General features: G+C 37.6%; 1 protein-coding gene across 1 annotated transcript in view; it reads left to right on the top strand.

The window, feature by feature from the left end:
• The window catches only part of LOC121386162, a 128,479-nt gene that overhangs the window by 94,565 nt on the left and 14,540 nt on the right, over window positions 1-19,374 (top strand). The window contains exons 39-45 of the mRNA XM_041516960.1: window positions 780-875; window positions 1,550-1,750; window positions 2,170-2,407; window positions 3,861-3,951; window positions 5,725-5,809; window positions 6,692-6,868; window positions 8,699-8,860. Of these exons, the coding sequence (XP_041372894.1) occupies window positions 780-875; window positions 1,550-1,750; window positions 2,170-2,407; window positions 3,861-3,951; window positions 5,725-5,809; window positions 6,692-6,868; window positions 8,699-8,860 (1,050 nt within the window). The remainder of the gene's footprint in view (window positions 1-779; window positions 876-1,549; window positions 1,751-2,169; window positions 2,408-3,860; window positions 3,952-5,724; window positions 5,810-6,691; window positions 6,869-8,698; window positions 8,861-19,374) is intronic.

Raw genomic sequence — 19,374 nt, 5'->3', positions numbered from 1 at the left:
TCCGGAGGTAAACTAGTGGAGCTCTTCTCTATAGGGAGGTGTATAAAGTTCAGTGTCCGGAGGTAAACTAGTGGAGCTCTTCTCTATAGGGAGGTGTATAAAGTTCAGTGTCCGGAGGTAAACTAGTGGAGCTCTTCTCTATAGGGAGGTGTATAAAGTTCTATCTTGTACTGTAATTACACGACCACTTAACGAAGTGTTTTTATCTTGTACTGTAATTACAACCTGACCACTGAATGAAGTGTTTTATCTTGTACTGTAATTACACTTGACCACTTAACGAAGTGTTTTTATCTTGTACTGTAATTACAACCTGACCACTGAATGAAGTGTTTTATCTTGTACTGTAATTACACTTGACCACTTAACGAAGTGTTTTTATCTTGTACTGTAATTACAACCTGACCACTGAATGAAGTATTTTATCTTGTACTGTAATTACACTTGACCACTTAACGAAGTGTTTTTATCTTGTACTGTAATTACAACCTGACCACTGAATGAAGTGTTTTATCTTGTACTGTAATTACACGACCACTTAACGAAATGTTTTTTTCTTGTACTGTAATTACAACCTGACCACTGAATGAAGTGTTTTATCTTGTACTGTAATTACACTTGACCACTTAACAAAGTGTTTTATTTTGTACTGTAATTATAACCTGACCACTGAATGAAGTGTTTTTATCTTGTACTGTAATTACACGCGACCACTTAACGAAGTGTTTTATCTTGTACTGTAATTACATGACCACTTAACGAAGTGTTTTATCTTGTAGCCACACCAATGGGCTGGGGAACATATGGAATCGCGTACGCTGCTATCGATGACCAAAATAACGCTGTTGTCTGCAGCTTCAAGCTTTTCAACAGAAGTGAGTATATCTTTACAGTTTAACTGATGTCCTTAAAGAAATATTGTATTGTTTTTATAGAAGTCATTAACTAATAACCAGCATCTTAAACACACGTTCCAGGGGTATTTAGCTCAGTCAGTAGAGAGCTCACCAAAGATGTTTTGTTGTAGAATCAGACCACTTGGTGGACCTGTTGGTTTGTTCCCCATGTTGGCTCTCTGTACAACAAGACTTGTGTATCAAAGGCCATAGGGGCGCAATCTAGGTCAGTTAGTAGAACACCCACCTGACCTGTTTGAGGCATACAGTCCAATCTAGCTGAGTTAGTAGAACACAGTCCAATCTCATCAGCAGATAACTAACATTCCTTTCTTTTACCTCCAGGAACTGAGTGTATTAAACCAATGAGGCCGATGTCCGGTTCACAGATAACCAACATTCCTTTCTTTTACCTACAGGAACTGAGTGTATTAAACCAATGAGGCCGACGTCCGGTTCACAGACGTGTTCACAGATAACTAACATTCCTTTCTTTTACCTACAGGAACTGAGTGTATTAAACCAATGAGGCCGACGTCCGGTTCACAGATAACTAACATTCCTTTCTTTTACCTACAGGAACTGAGTGTATTAAACCAATGAGGCCGACGTCCGGTTCACAGATAACTAACATTCCTTTCTTTTACCTGCAGGAACTGAGTGTATTAAACCAATGAGGCCGATGTCCGGTTCACAGACATGTTCACAGATAACCGGCGGGATGCGGTGTTCCGTGAAGTGTCTCGCGTCACTGGCACTGTCAAGACCGGAACCGAAGTACTACAGCTGTGGAACGTATGGGATGTACGGCGCTGTCGACCGACCGGTGCCATTCGAGTACGCAGCGTGTACCAGTGAGTGTCTTTGTCTAGTCTAGTCTCCATTCTAGATGCAAGGGTCTAATTCAGGGGAAGATCCATGATTTTATTATGGGTGTGGGGGTGTCACAAAATTCTGAAAAGGGCAGTTTGAGTTTGTGAGCTGCAAATGATCAAAGCTTCCAAAGCGAGCAGGATTCCCTGGCACATTTTCAAATAATGATGTTAAGAGATGCAGTTTTAGAATGTTTTAGTGTTGCATATTGTGGGTGATGAATTTTAAGACAACAAAAAAGGTTGTTTTGATTGGCATCTGCCAATGTAATTAACTAAACTCTAACTCTAACTTTGCAATTTCACAGAGCAGTGAAAAAAGACATCCATTTGTTTATTCATTCCTTTATCTGTTCGTTCGTCCAATTCACTGACTCACTGATATTGTGATTTTCTCACAGGATGCTCCACCCCGATGCAGGACATCACGATCGCACTAGATTTCCGCGTCACCCCGACATGCAGTGCGACAGTTCTCAACAACCTACGAGACGAGCTGCTCAAGTCTCTGGCGACCTTGAACTCTGACCTGGGCAGCGCGCTGTGTAACACACGGGACTGTGAGAACGTGAACGTGAACCTCGTGTGCAGCACCAGCACAACGGTCATCTCATCAACAATCTCGCTGTCTCTCGTCACGTACGAATCAGTTTTATTTATTGTCTCGCTGTCTCTCGTCATGTACGAATCAGTCTTATCTATTTATTGTCTCGCTGCCTCTCGTCACGTACAAATCAGTTTTATTTATTTATTGTCTCTCTGCCTCTCGTCACGTATGAATCAGTTTTATTTATTGTCTCTCTGCCTCTCGTCACGTACGAATCAGTTTTATTTATTTATTGTCTCGCTGCCTCTCGTCACGTACGAATCAGTTTTATTTATTGTCTCTCTGCCTCTCGTCACGTATGAATCAGTTTTATTTATTTATTGTCTCGCTGCCTCTCATCATGTATGAATCAGTCTTATTTATTTATTTATTGTCTAGCTGCCTCTCGTCACATACGAATCAGTTTTATTTATTGTCTCACTGCCTCTCATCACATACGAATCAGTTTTATTTATTTATTGTCTCGCTGCCTCTCATCACGTACGAATCAGTTTTATTTATTTATTGTCTCGCTGCCTCTCATCACGTATGAATCAGTTTTATTTATTGTCTCGCTGCCTCATCACGTATGAATCAGTTTTATTTATTGTCTCGCTGCCTCATCACGTATGAATCGGTTTTATTTATTGTCTCGCTGCCTCTCATCACGTATGAATCAGTTTTATTTATTGTCTCGCTGCCTCATCACGTATGAATCAGTTTTATTTATTGTCTCGCTGCCTCATCACGTATGAATCAGTTTTATTTATTGTCTCGCTGCCTCTCATCACGTATGAATCAGTTTTATTTATTGTCTCGCTGCCTCATCACGTATGAATCAGTTTTATTTATTGTCTCGCTGCCTCTCATCACGTATGAATCAGTTTTATTTATTGTCTCGCTGCCTCTCATCACGTATGAATCAGTTTTATTTATTTATTGTCTCTGCCTCTCATCACGTATGAATCGGTTTTATTTATTTATTATCTCGCTTCCTCTCGTCATGTATGAATCAGTCTTATTTATTTATTGTCTCGGTGCCTCTCGTCACGTACGAATCAGTTTTATTATTGTCTCGCTGCGTCTCGTCGCGTACGAATCAGTTTTATTTATCTATTGTCTTTCTGCCTTTTGTCACGTACGAATCAGTTTTATTTATTGTCTCGCTTCCTCTCGTCACGTACGAATCGGTTTATTTATTTATTGTCTCTCTGCCTCTCGTCACGTACGAATCAGTTTTATTTATTGTCTCTGCCTCTCGTCACATACGAATCAGTTTTATTATTTATTGTTTTGATTTAAATGTGCATTGTGTATTTTTAGACGAGTGGTTTATGATCACTTAAACTTGCCAGTCTCAGTGTGATTCTACTGAACAAAATGTGTCTCTGTGCCTCTTGTCATGTACGAATCAGGTTTATTTATTACTGAACAAAACGGGAAACCTGGTCCTTTGCTCTGATCGTAATATGTAATAATTATTGTATTTTATTTATTATTCCACAGAGAGAGCGAAGTGAGGTACAAGTCTGAGAACCGACCACCAAGAGATTTTCTCTTCATCGCCATCGCCGACACACGAATCTTCAACTACCATGTACGTACATCAGTTAATTTTAAAGTGTTCACATACCCTATATTCAGGGGTCAAAATATTGTCATTCGATCCGACCTAGTTTTGTCTAAAAACATCATCGTCGGCTGGGAGAGATTGTTTGTCTGTCACACTGTAAGACTGCCACGTTTATACTCACACAGCTGGGAGAGATTGTTTGCCTGTCACACTATAAGACTGCCAGTTATTTTACGTTTATACTCACACAGCTGGGAGAGATTGTTTGTCTGTCACACTATAAGACTGCCAGTTATTTTACGTTTATACTCACACAGCTGGGAGAGATAGTTTGCCTGTCACACTATAAGACTGCCAGTTATTTTACGTTTATACTCACACAGCTGGGAGAGATAGTTTGTCTGTCACACTATAAGACTGCCAGTTATTTTACGTTTATACTCACACAGCTGGGAGAGATTGTTTGTCTGTCACACTATAAGACTGCCAGTTATTTTACGTTTATACTCACACAGCTGGGAGAGATTGTTTGTCTGTCACACTATAAGACTGCCAGTTATTTTACGTTTATACTCACACAGCTGGGAGAGATAGTTTGTCTGTCACACTATAAGACTGTCAGTTATTTTACGTTTATACTCACACAGCTGGGAGAGATAGTTTGCCTGTCACACTATAAGACTGCCAGTTATTTTACGTTTATACTCGCACAGCTGGGAGAGATAGTTGCCTGTCACACTATAAGACTGCCAGTTATTTTACGTTTATACTCACACAGCTGGGAGAGATAGTTTGCCTGTCACACTATAAGAATGCCAGTTATTTTACGTTTATACTCACACATCTGGGAGAGATTGTTTGTCTGTCACACTATAAGACTGCCAGTTATTTTACGTTTATACTCGCACAGCTGGGAGAGATAGTTTGCCTGTCACACTATAAGACTGCCAGTTATTTTACGTTTATACTCGCACAGCTGGGAGAGATAGTTTGTCTGTCACACTATAAGACTGCCAGTTATTTTACGTTTATACTCACACAGCTGGGAGAGATAGTTTGTCTGTCACACTATAAGACTGCCAGTTATTTTACGTTTATACTCGCACAGCTGGGAGAGATTGTTTGTCTGTCACACTATAAGACTGCCAGTTATTTTACGTTTATACTCGCACAGCTGGGAGAGATAGTTTGCCTGTCACACTATAAGACTGCCAGTTATTTTACGTTTATACTCGCACAGCTGGGAGAGATAGTTTGTCTGTCACACTATAAGACTGCCAGTTATTTTACGTTTATACTCGCACAGCTGGGAGAGATAGTTGCCTGTCACACTATAAGACTGTCAGTTATTTTACGTTTATACTCACACAGCTGGGAGAGATAGTTTGTTTGTCACACTATAAGACTGCCAGTTATGTTACGTTTATACTCATGCCTATGTCTGAGTCAGTCGTGTTTAGATCGACAGGTTTTGATTCGGGCTGGCTAAATTTGTAGCTTTGTAGACCGACTGTCTGGCAGACATTTCAGCCCTAGCTGCTGCATGTAAGTTGGACATCAAATAGTCACAGTTTAAAATAGTGCAGGCAACTTTTATTGTCACAAACTTGATTCACGAAATTTCGAGTCAATTAAAAATTGATTAGCAACTACGGTACTGTTTAATATTTTAGAATTATTTGGCAATCTGTGAAACGTGCGCAGTAAATCGCAGCGTGATACTGAAGAAAATGTTCCCTGTGTTCCGATATGACCTTGAACATTCCCTTCCTTTAATTGCTGTCTGTTTATTTTCAGTTCGCCTCGCCCGAACTCGACACATTTGTGATGAACTCCAAGAAGGCTTGTGAAGCAGGGAAACAACTCGTAGATCACTGTTGTGGTGTGTAGTGTAATTTTGTGTTATGATTTAGACGTGTGGGGCTGGGGGATATCAGTTAATGGTTGTCATAGAATTGATAATGCTTGGTGTTTAGTACGGTATATGATTGACTTTTAAAGTAGTTAAATCTGTAAGAGAACCAATACCAGCCTTGATGTTTAACCATTACGTGACCAAGACTGGTGAACAGCTGACGATCAGTTGTACTAGACGTTTGTTACTGACAGAAAACTACCGAGACTGGTGAACAGCTGACGATCAGTTGTACTAGACGTTTGTTACTGACAGAAAACTACCAAGACTGGTGAACAGCTGACGATCAGTTGTTCTAGACATTTGTTACTGACAGAAAACTACCGAGACTGGTGAACAGCTGACATCAGTTGTTCTAGACGTTTGTTACTGACAGAAAACTACCGAGACTGGTGAACAGCTGACGATCAGTTGTCCTAGACGTTTGTTACTGACATAAAACTACCGAGACTGGTGAACAGCTGACGATCAGTTGTCCTAGACGTTTGTTACTGACAGAAAACTACCGAGACTGGTGAACAGCTGACGATCAGTTGTCCTAGACATTTGTTACTGACAGAAAACTACCGAGACTGGTGAACAGCTGACGATCAGTTGTCCTAGACGTTTGTTACTGACAGAAAACTACCGAGACTGGTGAACAGCTGACGATCAGTTGTCCTAGACATTTGTTACTGACAGAAAACTACCGAGACTGGTGAACAGCTGACGATCAGTTGTCCTAGACGTTTGTTACTGACAGAAAACTACCGAGACTGGTGAACAGCTGACGATCAGTTGTCCTAGACATTTGTTACTGACAGAAAACTTCCTCTAGTCATATCTTTCATGTTTTAATTTTTGTTTCAGTTGAGTGTGGCCAGGGTTCATACTATGACTCGTCGGTACAGAGTTGTGTCCCCTGTGCTAAGGGGACATACCTCGACGAAATGGGCCGCGTTGCCGGGACGTCCACGCCCTGTGTTTCCTGTCCAGGATCACTGACGACGGCTACCACAGGAGCGCAGTCCATAGACAAGTGTAAAGGTATTGTAAACATTTTAGCCGAGACAGTAAAACAGACAGACAAGTGTAAAGGTATTGTAAACATTTTAGCCGAGACAGTAAAACAGACAGACAAGTGTAAAGGTATTGTAAACGTGTTATCCGAGACAGTAAAACAGACAGACAAGTGTAAAGGTATTGTAAACGTGTTATCCGAGACAGTAAAACAGAGAGACAAGTGTAAAGGTATTGTAAACATGTTATCCGAGACAGTAAAACAGACAGACAAGTGTAAAGGTATTGTAAACGTGTTAGCCGTGACAGTAAAACAGACAGACAAGTGTAAAGGTATTGTAAATTTGTTAGCCAAGACAGTAAAACAGACAGACAAGTGTAAAGGTATTGCAAACATTTTAGCCGAGACAGTAAAACAGACAGACAAATTTAAGTCTGTGACGCACAAATTAACTACAGATGCAAGGGTCATAAATAGGTTTTCGTTGGAAAAGGCATTTAAATTTATTTTAAAACTGCTTTTTGAGGATATGTAAGAAATAGAATACAACATTCGTGTCTGTTAGATACCATTTACCGTTTAAACACCAACTCGCTTTCACACATTGTAAGTGTTTTAAGTGATTACCGTAATTGGTTTTTAAATAACAGCAGGCCATATTTGAATTATTTTTTCAGGCCCAGATTCAGTGAAACCACCAATCTTCCTTTCTTTGATTTCAGCAGATATCTAGTGAAAAACATTCATACAAATATGTTGCATCTCGTGTGAGCGCCATTAATCTTACAGCTGTGTTCAGTTACAGTCAACGGGGTGGGACGTAGCTAGCCCAGTGGTAAAGCGCTCGCTTGATGTGCAGTTGGTCTAGGATCGATCCCCATCAGTGGTTTCATTGGGCTATTTTTCATTCCAGCCAGTGCACCGTGACAGGTATATCAAAGACTGTGGTATATGCTATCCTGTCTGGGATGGTGCATATGAAAGATCCCTTGCTACTGATGGGAAAATGAAGCGGGTTTTTTTCTCTAAGACTATATCAGATTTGCCACATGTATCATATCCAGCAGCCGATGGTTAATAAATCAATGTGCTCTGGTGGTGTCGTTGAACAAAATGAACTTACACTTTTTATACACCCATCTATGATGGCTTGTATTATGGATTGGCATTGTCCGTCCATCTGTACGTCTGTCTGTCCAGACTTGGGATGACGGTTTGTTGCGTACTATAACTAGGTCACTGTGACCTACTTTTCACGGTCTACTGCACATAACAGTAAATCCTTGTCTGGACCATATCTTGCATACAGATGCATAAAGGACAATCAAACCTCACATGTAGGAACAACTTTGGATGGTGGTTGGTCCAAAACAAACTGTTCATCCATCCCATTGCAAAAATTTCACATAATTAGACTTGAATCATACCTGTAACATATTCATTAATATAGATGTGGTTTTCCATTAAACTCGTGATGGGCATATCATGTACCTCACTGGTACTTTTGTTTTTACAGATAACTGCATGGCAGGGCAGTTCTACAAATTGACGGAGGGTGAGCTGTGCGGTGTTAATTTATAATTTGTATTTGTGTTACAGATAACTGCATGGCAGGGCAGTTCTACAAATTAACGGTGGGTGAGCTGTGTGGTGTTAAGTTATAGTTTGTGTTTGTGTTACAGATAACTGCACGGCAGGGCAGTTCTACAAATTGACGGAGGGTGAGCTGTGTGGTGTTAATTTATACTTTGTGTTTATGTTACAGATAACTGCATGGCAGGGCAGTACTACAACCTGACGGAGGGTGAGTGTGTGAGCTGTGCGGTGTTAATTGATAATTTATGTTTGTGTTACAGATAACTGCACGGCAGGGCAGTACTACAACTTGACGGAGGGTGAGTGTGTGAGTTGTGCGGTGGGTTTCTACCAGTCTGACGTGGGATCGTTCTACTGCAGTCCGTGTGATGTGACCAAGTCGACGGCGTACTCGGGACAGACGAGCATCGCATCGTGTCTCAGTGAGTTCACACCATGCATGCACAGCAGCCATTTTAATGGGATCAAGTTATGTTGTTATTTCCGGTTATTACAATGCACAGCAGCCATTTTAATGGGATCAAGTTAGGTTGTTATTTCCGGTTATTACAGAGTACAGCAGCCATTTTAATGGGATCAAGTTAGGTTGTTATTTCCGGTTATTACAATGCACAGCAGCCATTTTAATGGGATCAAGTTAGGTTGTTATTTCCGGTTATTACAAAGCACAGCAGCCATTTTAATGGGATCAAGTTAGGTTGTTATTTCCGGTTATTACAATGCACAGCAGCCATTTTAATGGGATCAAGTTAGGTTGTTATTTCCGGTTATTACAAAGCACAGCAGCCATTTTAATGGGATCAAGTTAGGTTGTTATTTCCGGTTATTACAAAGCACAGCAGCCATTTTAATGGGATCAAGTTAGGTTGTTATTTCGGGTTATTACAAAGCACAGCAGCCATTTTAATGGGATCAAGTTAGGTTGTTATTTCGGGTTATTACAAAGCACAGCAGCCATTTTAATGGGATCAAGTTAGGTTGTTATTTCGGGTTATTACAAAGCACAGCAGCCATTTTAATGGGATCAAGTTAGGTTGTTATTTCGGGTTATTACAAAGCACAGCAGCCATTTTAATGGGATCAAGTTAGGTTGTTATTTCGGGTTATTACAAAGCACAGCAGCCATTTTAATGGGATCAAGTTAGGTTGTTATTTCGGGTTATTACAAAAATGTGGATGTATGAAACTGAATATGCTGAACAGTAAAATGTTAGCGTAATTTAAATTATCAAAACATGACTCTAATAGTAACAAATATGGCATACTGTTTAAAAACTGGGGTCTGTCTCTTTTAAGTTCCTCACAAACTGTAAGCCCTAGATCAATCAAACTTGGTTTGTAGCTGTATCACTGGATGTTCATCACAGTGCATGTGAAAAACCCCATTAAAATGCTAGTACTAGTAGTAGAATATTTTTAATTCAATTTTTATTTTTATTTTAAATCAATTTTTACGGGTTCTACTATCAGTGTCACTGAATACATTTATGGTAGGCGAGACATTTACAGAGCCCTGACAGCAGTGTGTTAAATTCACCGCTTTGTTTACATTAGTGTAATGTACGAGAGACACACATCCATTAGCTAATTAAATCACTGACCACATCAGAGCCTCCACCCCCCCCTTTAAACTCCCTTATCTCAGAGCCTCCACCACCCCCCTTTAAACTCCCTTATCTCACAGCCTCCACCACCACCCCCTTTAAACTCCCTTATCTCAGAGCCTCCACCACCCACCCACCCTTTAAACTCCCTTATCTCAGAGCCACCACCACCACCCCTTTAAACTCCCTTATCTCACAGCCTCCACCACCACCCCCTTTAAACTCCCTTATCTCAGAGCCTCCACCACCCCCCCTTTAAACTCCCTTATCTCAGAGCCTCCACCACCACCCCTTTAAACTCCCTTATCTCAGAGCCTCCACCACCCCCCTTTAAACTCCCTTATCTCAGAGCCTCCACCACCCACCCCCCCCTTTAAACTCCCTTATCTCAGAGCCACCACCACCACCCCTTTAAACTCCCTTATCTCAGAGCCTCCACCACCACCCCTTTAAACTCCCTTATCTCAGAGCCACCACCACCACCCCTTTAAACTCCCTTATCTCAGAGCCTCCACCACCCCCCTTTAAACTCCCTTATCTCAGAGCCTCCACCACCCCCCTTTAAACTCCCTTATCTCAGAGCCTCCACCACCCACCCCCCCTTTAAACTCCCTTATCTCAGAGCCACCACCACCACCCCTTTAAACTCCCTTATCTCAGAGCCTCCACCACCACCCCTTTAAACTCCCTTATCTCAGAGCCACCACCACCACCCCTTTAAACTCCCTTATCTCAGAGCCTCCACCACCCCCCTTTAAACTCCCTTATCTCAGAGCCTCCACCACCCCCCTTTAAACTCCCTTATCTCAGAGCCTCCACCACCCCCCTTTAAACTCCCTTATCTCAGAGCCTCCACCACCCCCCTTTAAACTCCCTTATCTCAGAGCCTCCACCACCACCCCCCTTTAAACTCCCTTATCTCAGAGCCACCACCACCACCCCTTTAAACTCCCTTATCTCAGAGCCTCCACCACCACCCCTTTAAACTCCCTTATCTCAGAGCCACCACCACCACCCCTTTAAACTCCCTTATCTCAGAGCCTCCACCACCCCCCTTTAAACTCCCTTATCTCAGAGCCTCCACCACCCCCCTTTAAACTCCCTTATCTCAGAGCCTCCACCACCCCCCTTTAAACTCCCTTATCTCAGAGCCTCCACCCCCACCCCCCCCCTTTAAACTCCCGTATCTCAGAGCCACCACCACCACCCTTTTAAACTCCCTTATCTCAGAGCCTCCACCACCACCCCTTTAAACTCCCTTATCTCAGAGCCACCACCACCACCCCCTTTAAACTCCCTTATCTCACAGTTGGGGGTAAAACCTGTTTATCTTGGCACATGGATCATATGTTGGAGTATATTGTTCATTGCTTACATGTACCTATTATTTTTCTGTCTAAACATAGCCAGCTCCACATGCAGCCTGGGTGGACTGCAAGAAAAACCTTTTGAAAAGAATACCCTGTTAGGCTCTTGTAAACATTTTATAGTAGTGTACAATATGTACTTGAAGTTTACTTTTGTCACCAAATATTCACTATCCATGACTTTATTTCTGGGATTTTAAGGAGAGCAATTAATTGAGCACTCCCCTCAATCATTGGCTCAAATATGTTTACCACAGCCTGTTTGTAATAACAGGACCTGGTGTGCATATATGGTAGTGTATAACGTCATATGTAGTGTATAGTACAATACACATGCTGTGCTGGAACAGGCTAGAGATTAACTGCCCTTGTTCCATTGTTGGATGACAAATCAATACTTTATTTATGTATGGGTTCCCCGAGTCCATGCCTGACTGACTCAGTCAGTGTGCATGTCTTGTGTTTGTTGGTGAATACCGTGCAGGACAAATGCCCACACAATGCCTGGGTTTGTTGGGAATAGGTCGTTGAACTCACCCCTCTTGAATCATCTGTCAGATTAACCCTGTAGATTACTGGTCCCTAGGAATGATATCTGGAGTGTGTGTGGCGGGGGGGGGGGGGGGGGGTGCAAATCCCATAGGGGAACAATATCTTGGGGGGGGGGGGGAGAGGAGTGAGCGGGGTGGCAAATGCAAATCCATAGATTACAGGTCCCTTAGAACAATATCTTGGGGGGGGGGGAGAGGAGTGCAAATAGCGTAGATTACAGGTCCCTTGGAACGATATCTGGAGTGAGGGGTGAGAGAGAGGGGGGTGCAAATCCCATAGATTACAGGTCCCTTGGAACAATATCTTGAGGGGGGGAGAGGGGGTGCAAATCGCATAGATTACAGGTAGGAACTATATCTTGAGTGGGTGGGGAGAGAGTACCTAAAGTTGAAGAGGGGGTGCAAACCCCACAGGTTACAGGTCCATACCTGAAGTTGTGGAAATCCAAAGCCCATACATGTAGATTACAGGTCACTAGGAACAATATCTGGAGGGGGTGCAAACCCCATAGATTACATGCCCCTAAGAACAATATCTGGAGTGGTGGTGGGGGGTACAATCTCTAGTTGGTGGGATCACAGCCTCTAGCCATATCTTTATCTTTATTCATGTAGAGTAAAAATTATATAGAGTAAGACCAAAACAATTTCCAATTTTCAAACCTAGGGAGTCATAGCCCCCCCCCCCCCCCTTTTCCTACGTGCCTGACTTATGAAGTGTGTGTCAGTGTTCACTATATGTAATGCAATGTATTATTATCACTGGCAAATGAAAGACTTCCTGGAATATTGACAAAAATTACACAATATATACAGGTGTTTTTTGTACTTGTTTTTGTATCACTGCCTGTGCTATATACATGCATTGTGGTGTTGCCCTGTTACCATGCCACTCTGTACAGACCGGTTTTACAATGCTGTGACAATCCATAATATATTTAATAGCTAAATGGTTGATTGAATTCACCTGTAGTCATAATGTATGTACTGGTGTGTACTTGCTTGATTGGACTGCAGGCCTGTATACCTGTAACCTGAGTCTGTGCTCCACTTGTAATAGCCAGGGTAATTAAAGACTGGAACTCTGTGTACTAACGAGGTAGGAGTGTTACCGTAGGTGCCGACTGTGTACTAACGAGGTAGGAGTGTTACCGCAGGTGACGACTGTGTACTGGAATTGCAATGATGGGCAGGAGTGTGTGGATTATACCTCTGCTTATTCTGATGCTCAGTGAAGGTAATTGTGATAATTATGTTTAGCTATAAGTAGTATACTCAACGAAATTAATTAAAGGTCAGTGGTCGTTTAACTCATTCTTTAATTAAAGGTCAGCGGTTGTTTATCTCATTCTTTAATTAAAGGTCAGCGGTCGTTTAACTCATTCTTTAATTAAAGGTCAACGGTCGTTTAACTCATTCTTTAATTAAAGCTCAGCGGTCGTTTAACTAATTCTTTAATTAAAGGTCAACGGTCGTTTAACTCATTCTTTAATTAAAGGTCAGCGGTCGTTTAACTAATTCTTTAAAGGTCAGCGGTCGTTTAACCCATTCTTTAATTAAAGGTCAGCGGTCGTTTAACCCATTCTTTAATTAAAGGTCAGCGGTCGTTTAACTCATTCTTTAATTAAAGGTCAGCGGTCGTTTAACTCATTCTTTAATTAAAGGTCAGTGGTCGTTTAACTCATTCTTTAATTAAAGGTCAGTGGTCGTTTAACTCATTATTTTCTGTAGTGTCAGATTATTGAGCAGGTTTTCATACAGGCATCTGATAAACATGCTTTTAGTCAAATACAATGTGTGATACATGCAGAAATCTTGCACAGGGAGGGTTTTCCGGGTGTTGAAATTATGAGCACTACCGACATGTGCATTCATCATAAGATTTATTACTCATTGGTTCGTAACAATACTTGTCATATCGTTGGCTCTAAACTGTTGTTTAAATCATTACGTTTAAGAACATGCCACAGTGTCAACACTTAATATATAGATGTATCGTCCTACATGCTGTATTTTCGTTTTACTATATTGGAAGAAAAATGCCACAAATATCTTCTGGCCTTTAGTTAATGTTGTTGAGTATCTGTTAATTATTACAGTCATGGTGTACGCTGATCCGTGCTGAATTACCAACGGTTAAAGACACTGTCCTGTACTAATTTAACCTCCCCTCCCCATCCACCCATTTAATGACTATAGGGCTTTTTAATTCATCATTCACAATACACAACACTACATTATCTCAGAGCATCTTTGTTTGAATGCTATCTGGGGAGCATGCTCCTGAATCCCCTACGCATTTAACACCACACACCCCACCCACCCCACCCACCCCACACCCTAAGTTTGTTTTAAAATCCTAAATACAGGCCTGAATTTGGCTGAACATTTTTGGAAGCATACTAGAAGTACATGACAAGCATACTAGAAGTACATGACAAACCTAATAGAAGTACATGACAAGCGTAATAGAAGTGCATGACAAGCGTAATAGAAGTACATGACGTAGTCAACCTGCTGAGGGTTGTTCACTGGATCAGCTTAGACCGTGACACATGTGAGTTACTCATTCACTGGTATATTTTATACATTGATTTTGTTTTTTGTATTTCTTGTGTGGTGGCAGGTTATGACAATGAGCCTCATTTAAAAGCTAAACATGACTATAATAACACCTTTCCTCAAACTCTAATAATTACAGTAGTAACTTAGTAACACTGTAATAATTACAGTAGTAACTTAGTAACACTGTAATAATTACAGTAGTAACTTAGTAACACTGTAATAATTACAGTAGTAACTTAGTAACACAGTAATTATTACAGTAGTAAGTTAGTAACAGTAATTATTACAGTAGTAACTTAGTAACACAGTAATTATTGCAGTAGTAACTTAGTAACACAGTAATAATTACAGTAGTAACTTAGTAACACAGTAATTATTACAGTAGTAACTTAGTAACACTGTAATAATTACAGTAGTAACTTAGTAACAGTAATTATTACAGTAGTAGCTTAGTAACACTAATAATTACAGTAGTAACTTAGTAACAGTAATTATTACAGTAGTAACTTAGTAACAGTAATTATTACAGTAGTAACTTAGTAACACAGTAATTATTACAGTAGTAACTTAGTAACACAGTAATTATTACAGTAGTAAGTTAGTAACAGTAATTATTACAGTAGTAACTTAGTAACACAGTAATTATTGCAGTAGTAAGTTAGTAACAGTAATTATTACAGTAGTAACTTAGTAACACAGTAATAATTACAGTAGTAACTTAGTAACACAGTAATAATTACAGTAGTAACTTAGTAACACAGTAATTATTACAGTAGTAACTTAGTAACACAGTAATAATTACAGTAGTAACTTAGTAACACAGTAATAATTACAGTAGTAACTTAGTAACACAGTAATAATTACAGTAGTAACTTAGTAACACAGTAATAATTACAGTAGTAACTTAGTAACAGTAATAATTACAGTAGTAACTTAGTAACACAGTAATTATTACAGTAGTAACTTAGTAACACTGTAATAATTACAGCAGTAGCTTAGTAACAGTAATTATTACAGCAGTAGCTTAGTAACAGTAATTATTACAGTAGTAACTTAGTAACAGTAATTATTACAGTAGTAACTTAGTAACAGTAATTATTACAGTAGTAAGTTAGTAACACAGTAAATATTACAGTAGTAACTTAGTAACACAGTAATTATTACAGTAGTAACTTAGTAACAGTAATTATTACAGTAGTAACTTAGTAACAGTAATTATTACAGTAGTAAGTTAGTAACACAGTAATTATTACAGTAGTAACTTAGTAACAGTAATTATTACAGTAGTAACTTAGTAACACAGTAATTATTGCAGTAGTAACTTAGTAACACAGTAATAATTACAGTAGTAACTTAGTAACACAGTAATAATTACAGTAGTAACTTAGTAACACAGTAATAATTACAGTAGTAACTTAGTAACACAGTAATAATTACAGTAGTAACTTAGTAACACAGTAATTATTACAGTAGTAACTTAGTAACAGTAATTATTACAGTAGTAACTTAGTAACAGTAATTATTACAGTAGTAAGTTAGTAACACAGTAATTATTACAGTAGTAAGTTAGTAACAGTAATTATTACAGTAGTAACTTAGTAACACAGTAATTATTGCAGTAGTAACTTAGTAACACAGTAATAATTACAGTAGTAACTTAGTAACACAGTAATAATTACAGTAGTAACTTAGTAACACAGTAATTATTACAGTAGTAACTTAGTAACACAGTAATAATTACAGTAGTAACTTAGTAACACAGTAATTATTACAGTAGTAACTTAGTAACACTGTAATAATTACAGTAGTAACTTAGTAACAGTAATAATTACAGTAGTAACTTAGTAACACTGTAATTATTACAGTAGTAACTTAGTAACACAGTAATTATTACAGTAGTAACTTAGTAACACAGTAATTATTACAGTAGTAACTTAGTAACACAGTAATTATTACAGTAGTAGCTTAGTAACACTAATAATTACAGTAGTAACTTAGTAACTAATTATTACAGTAGTAACTTAGTAACAGTAATTATTACAGTAGTAAGTTAGTAACACAGTAATTATTACAGTAGTAACTTAGTAACACAGTAATTATTACAGTAGTAACTTAGTAACAGTAATTATTACAGTAGTAACTTAGTAACAGTAATTATTACAGTAGTAAGTTAGTAACACAGTAATTATTACAGTAGTAAGTTAGTAACAGTAAATATTACAGTAGTAAGTTAGTAACACAGTAATTATTACAGTAGTAACTTAGTAACAGTAATTATTACAGTAGTAAGTTAGTAACAGTAATTATTACAGTAGTAACTTAGTAACACAGTAATTATTGCAGTAGTAACTTAGTAACACAGTAATAATTACAGTAGTAACTTAGTAACACAGTAATAATTACAGTAGTAACTTAGTAACACAGTAATTATTACAGTAGTAACTTAGTAACACAGTAATAATTACAGTAGTAACTTAGTAACACAGTAATTATTACAGTAGTAACTTAGTAACACAGTAATTATTACAGTAGTAACTTAGTAACAGTAATTATTACAGTAGTAAGTTAGTAACACAGTAATTATTACAGTAGTAAGTTAGTAACAGTAATTATTACAGTAGTAACTTAGTAACACAGTAATTATTGCAGTAGTAACTTAGTAACACAGTAATAATTACAGTAGTAACTTAGTAACACAGTAATTATTACAGTAGTAACACAGTAATAATTACAGTAGTAACTTAGTAACACAGTAATTATTACAGTAGTAACTTAGTAACACAGTAATAATTACAGTAGTAACTTAGTAACACAGTAATTATTACAGTAGTAACTTAGTAACACTGTAATAATTACAGTAGTAACTTAGTAACAGTAATAATTACAGTAGTAACTTAGTAACACTGTAATTATTACAGTAGTAACTTAGTAACACAGTAATTATTACAGTAGTAACTTAGTAACACAGTAATTATTACAGTAGTAACTTAGTAACACAGTAATTATTACAGTAGTAGCTTAGTAACACTAATAATTACAGTAGTAACTTAGTAACAGTAATTATTACAGTAGTAACTTAGTAACAGTAATTATTACAGTAGTAAGTTAGTAACACAGTAATTATTACAGTAGTAACTTAGTAACACAGTAATTATTACAGTAGTAACTTAGTAACAGTAATTATTACAGTAGTAACTTAGTAACAGTAATTATTACAGTAGTAAGTTAGTAACACAGTAATTATTACAGTAGTAAGTTAGTAACAGTAATTATTACAGTAGTAACTTAGTAACACAGTAATTATTACAGTAGTAACTTAGTAACAGTAATTATTACAGTAGTAAGTTAGTAACAGTAATTATTACAGTAGTAACTTAGTAACACAGTAATTATTGCAGTAGTAACTTAGTAACACAGTAATAATTACAGTAGTAACTTAGTAACACAGTAATAATTACAGTAGTAACTTAGTAACACAGTAATTATTACAGTAGTAACTTAGTAACACAGTAATAATTACAGTAGTAACTTAGTAACACAGTAATTATTACAGTAGTAACTTAGTAACACAGTAATTATTACAGTAGTAACTTAGTAACAGTAATTATTACAGTAGTAAGTTAGTAACACAGTAATTATTACAGTAGTAAGTTAGTAACAGTAATTATTACAGTAGTAACTTAGTAACACAGTAATTATTGCAGTAGTAACTTAGTAACACAGTAATAATTACAGTAGTAACTTAGTAACACAGTAATTATTACAGTAGTAACTTAGTAACACAGTAATAATTACAGTAGTAACTTAGTAACACAGTAATTATTAGTAGTAACTTAGTAACACTGTAATAATTACAGTAGTAACTTAGTAACAGTAATAATTACAGTAGTAACTTAGTAACACAGTAATTATTACAGTAGTAACTTAGTAACACAGTAATTATTACAGTAGTAACTTAGTAACACAGTAATTATTACAGTAGTAGCTTAGTAACACTAATAATTACAGTAGTAACTTAGTAACAATAATTATTACAGTAGTAACTTAGTAACAGTAATTATTACAGTAGTAAGTTAGTAACACAGTAATTATTACAGTAGTAACTTAGTAACACAGTAATTATTACAGTAGTAACTTAGTAACACAGTAATAATTACAGTAGTAACTTAGTAACTAATTATTACAGTAGTAAGTTAGTAACACAGTAATTATTACAGTAGTAACAGTAATAATTATAGTAGTAACTTAGTAACAGTAATTATTACAGTAGTAACTTAGTAACACTGTAATAATTACAGTAGTAACTTAGTAACAGTAATTATTACAGTAGTAGCTTAGTAACACTAATAATTACAGTAGTAACTTAGTAACACAGTAATTATTACAGTAGTAACTTAGTAACACAGTAATTATTACAGTAGTAAGTTAGTAACACAGTAATTATTACAGTAGTAAGTTAGTAACAGTAATTATTACAGTAGTAACTTAGTAACACAGTAATTATTGCAGTAGTAACTTAGTAACACAGTAATAATTACAGTAGTAACTTAGTAACACAGTAATTATTACAGTAGTAACTTAGTAACACAGTAATAATTACAGTAGTAACTTAGTAACACAGTAATTATTACAGTAGTAACTTAGTAACACAGTAATAATTACAGTAGTAACTTAGTAACACAGTAATTATTACAGTAGTAACTTAGTAACACTGTAATAATTACAGTAGTAACTTAGTAACAGTAATAATTACAGTAGTAACTTAGTAACACAGTAATTATTACAGTAGTAACTTAGTAACACAGTAATTATTACAGTAGTAACTTAGTAACACAGTAATTATTACAGT

This window comes from Gigantopelta aegis, chromosome 12 (genome assembly GCF_016097555.1).
Source record: "Gigantopelta aegis isolate Gae_Host chromosome 12, Gae_host_genome, whole genome shotgun sequence".
NCBI classification, from domain to species: Eukaryota; Metazoa; Mollusca; class Gastropoda; order Neomphalida; family Peltospiridae; genus Gigantopelta; species Gigantopelta aegis.
The sequence above is the reverse complement of the archived record's forward strand: the minus strand, read 5'-3'. Positions and strand labels throughout refer to the sequence as shown.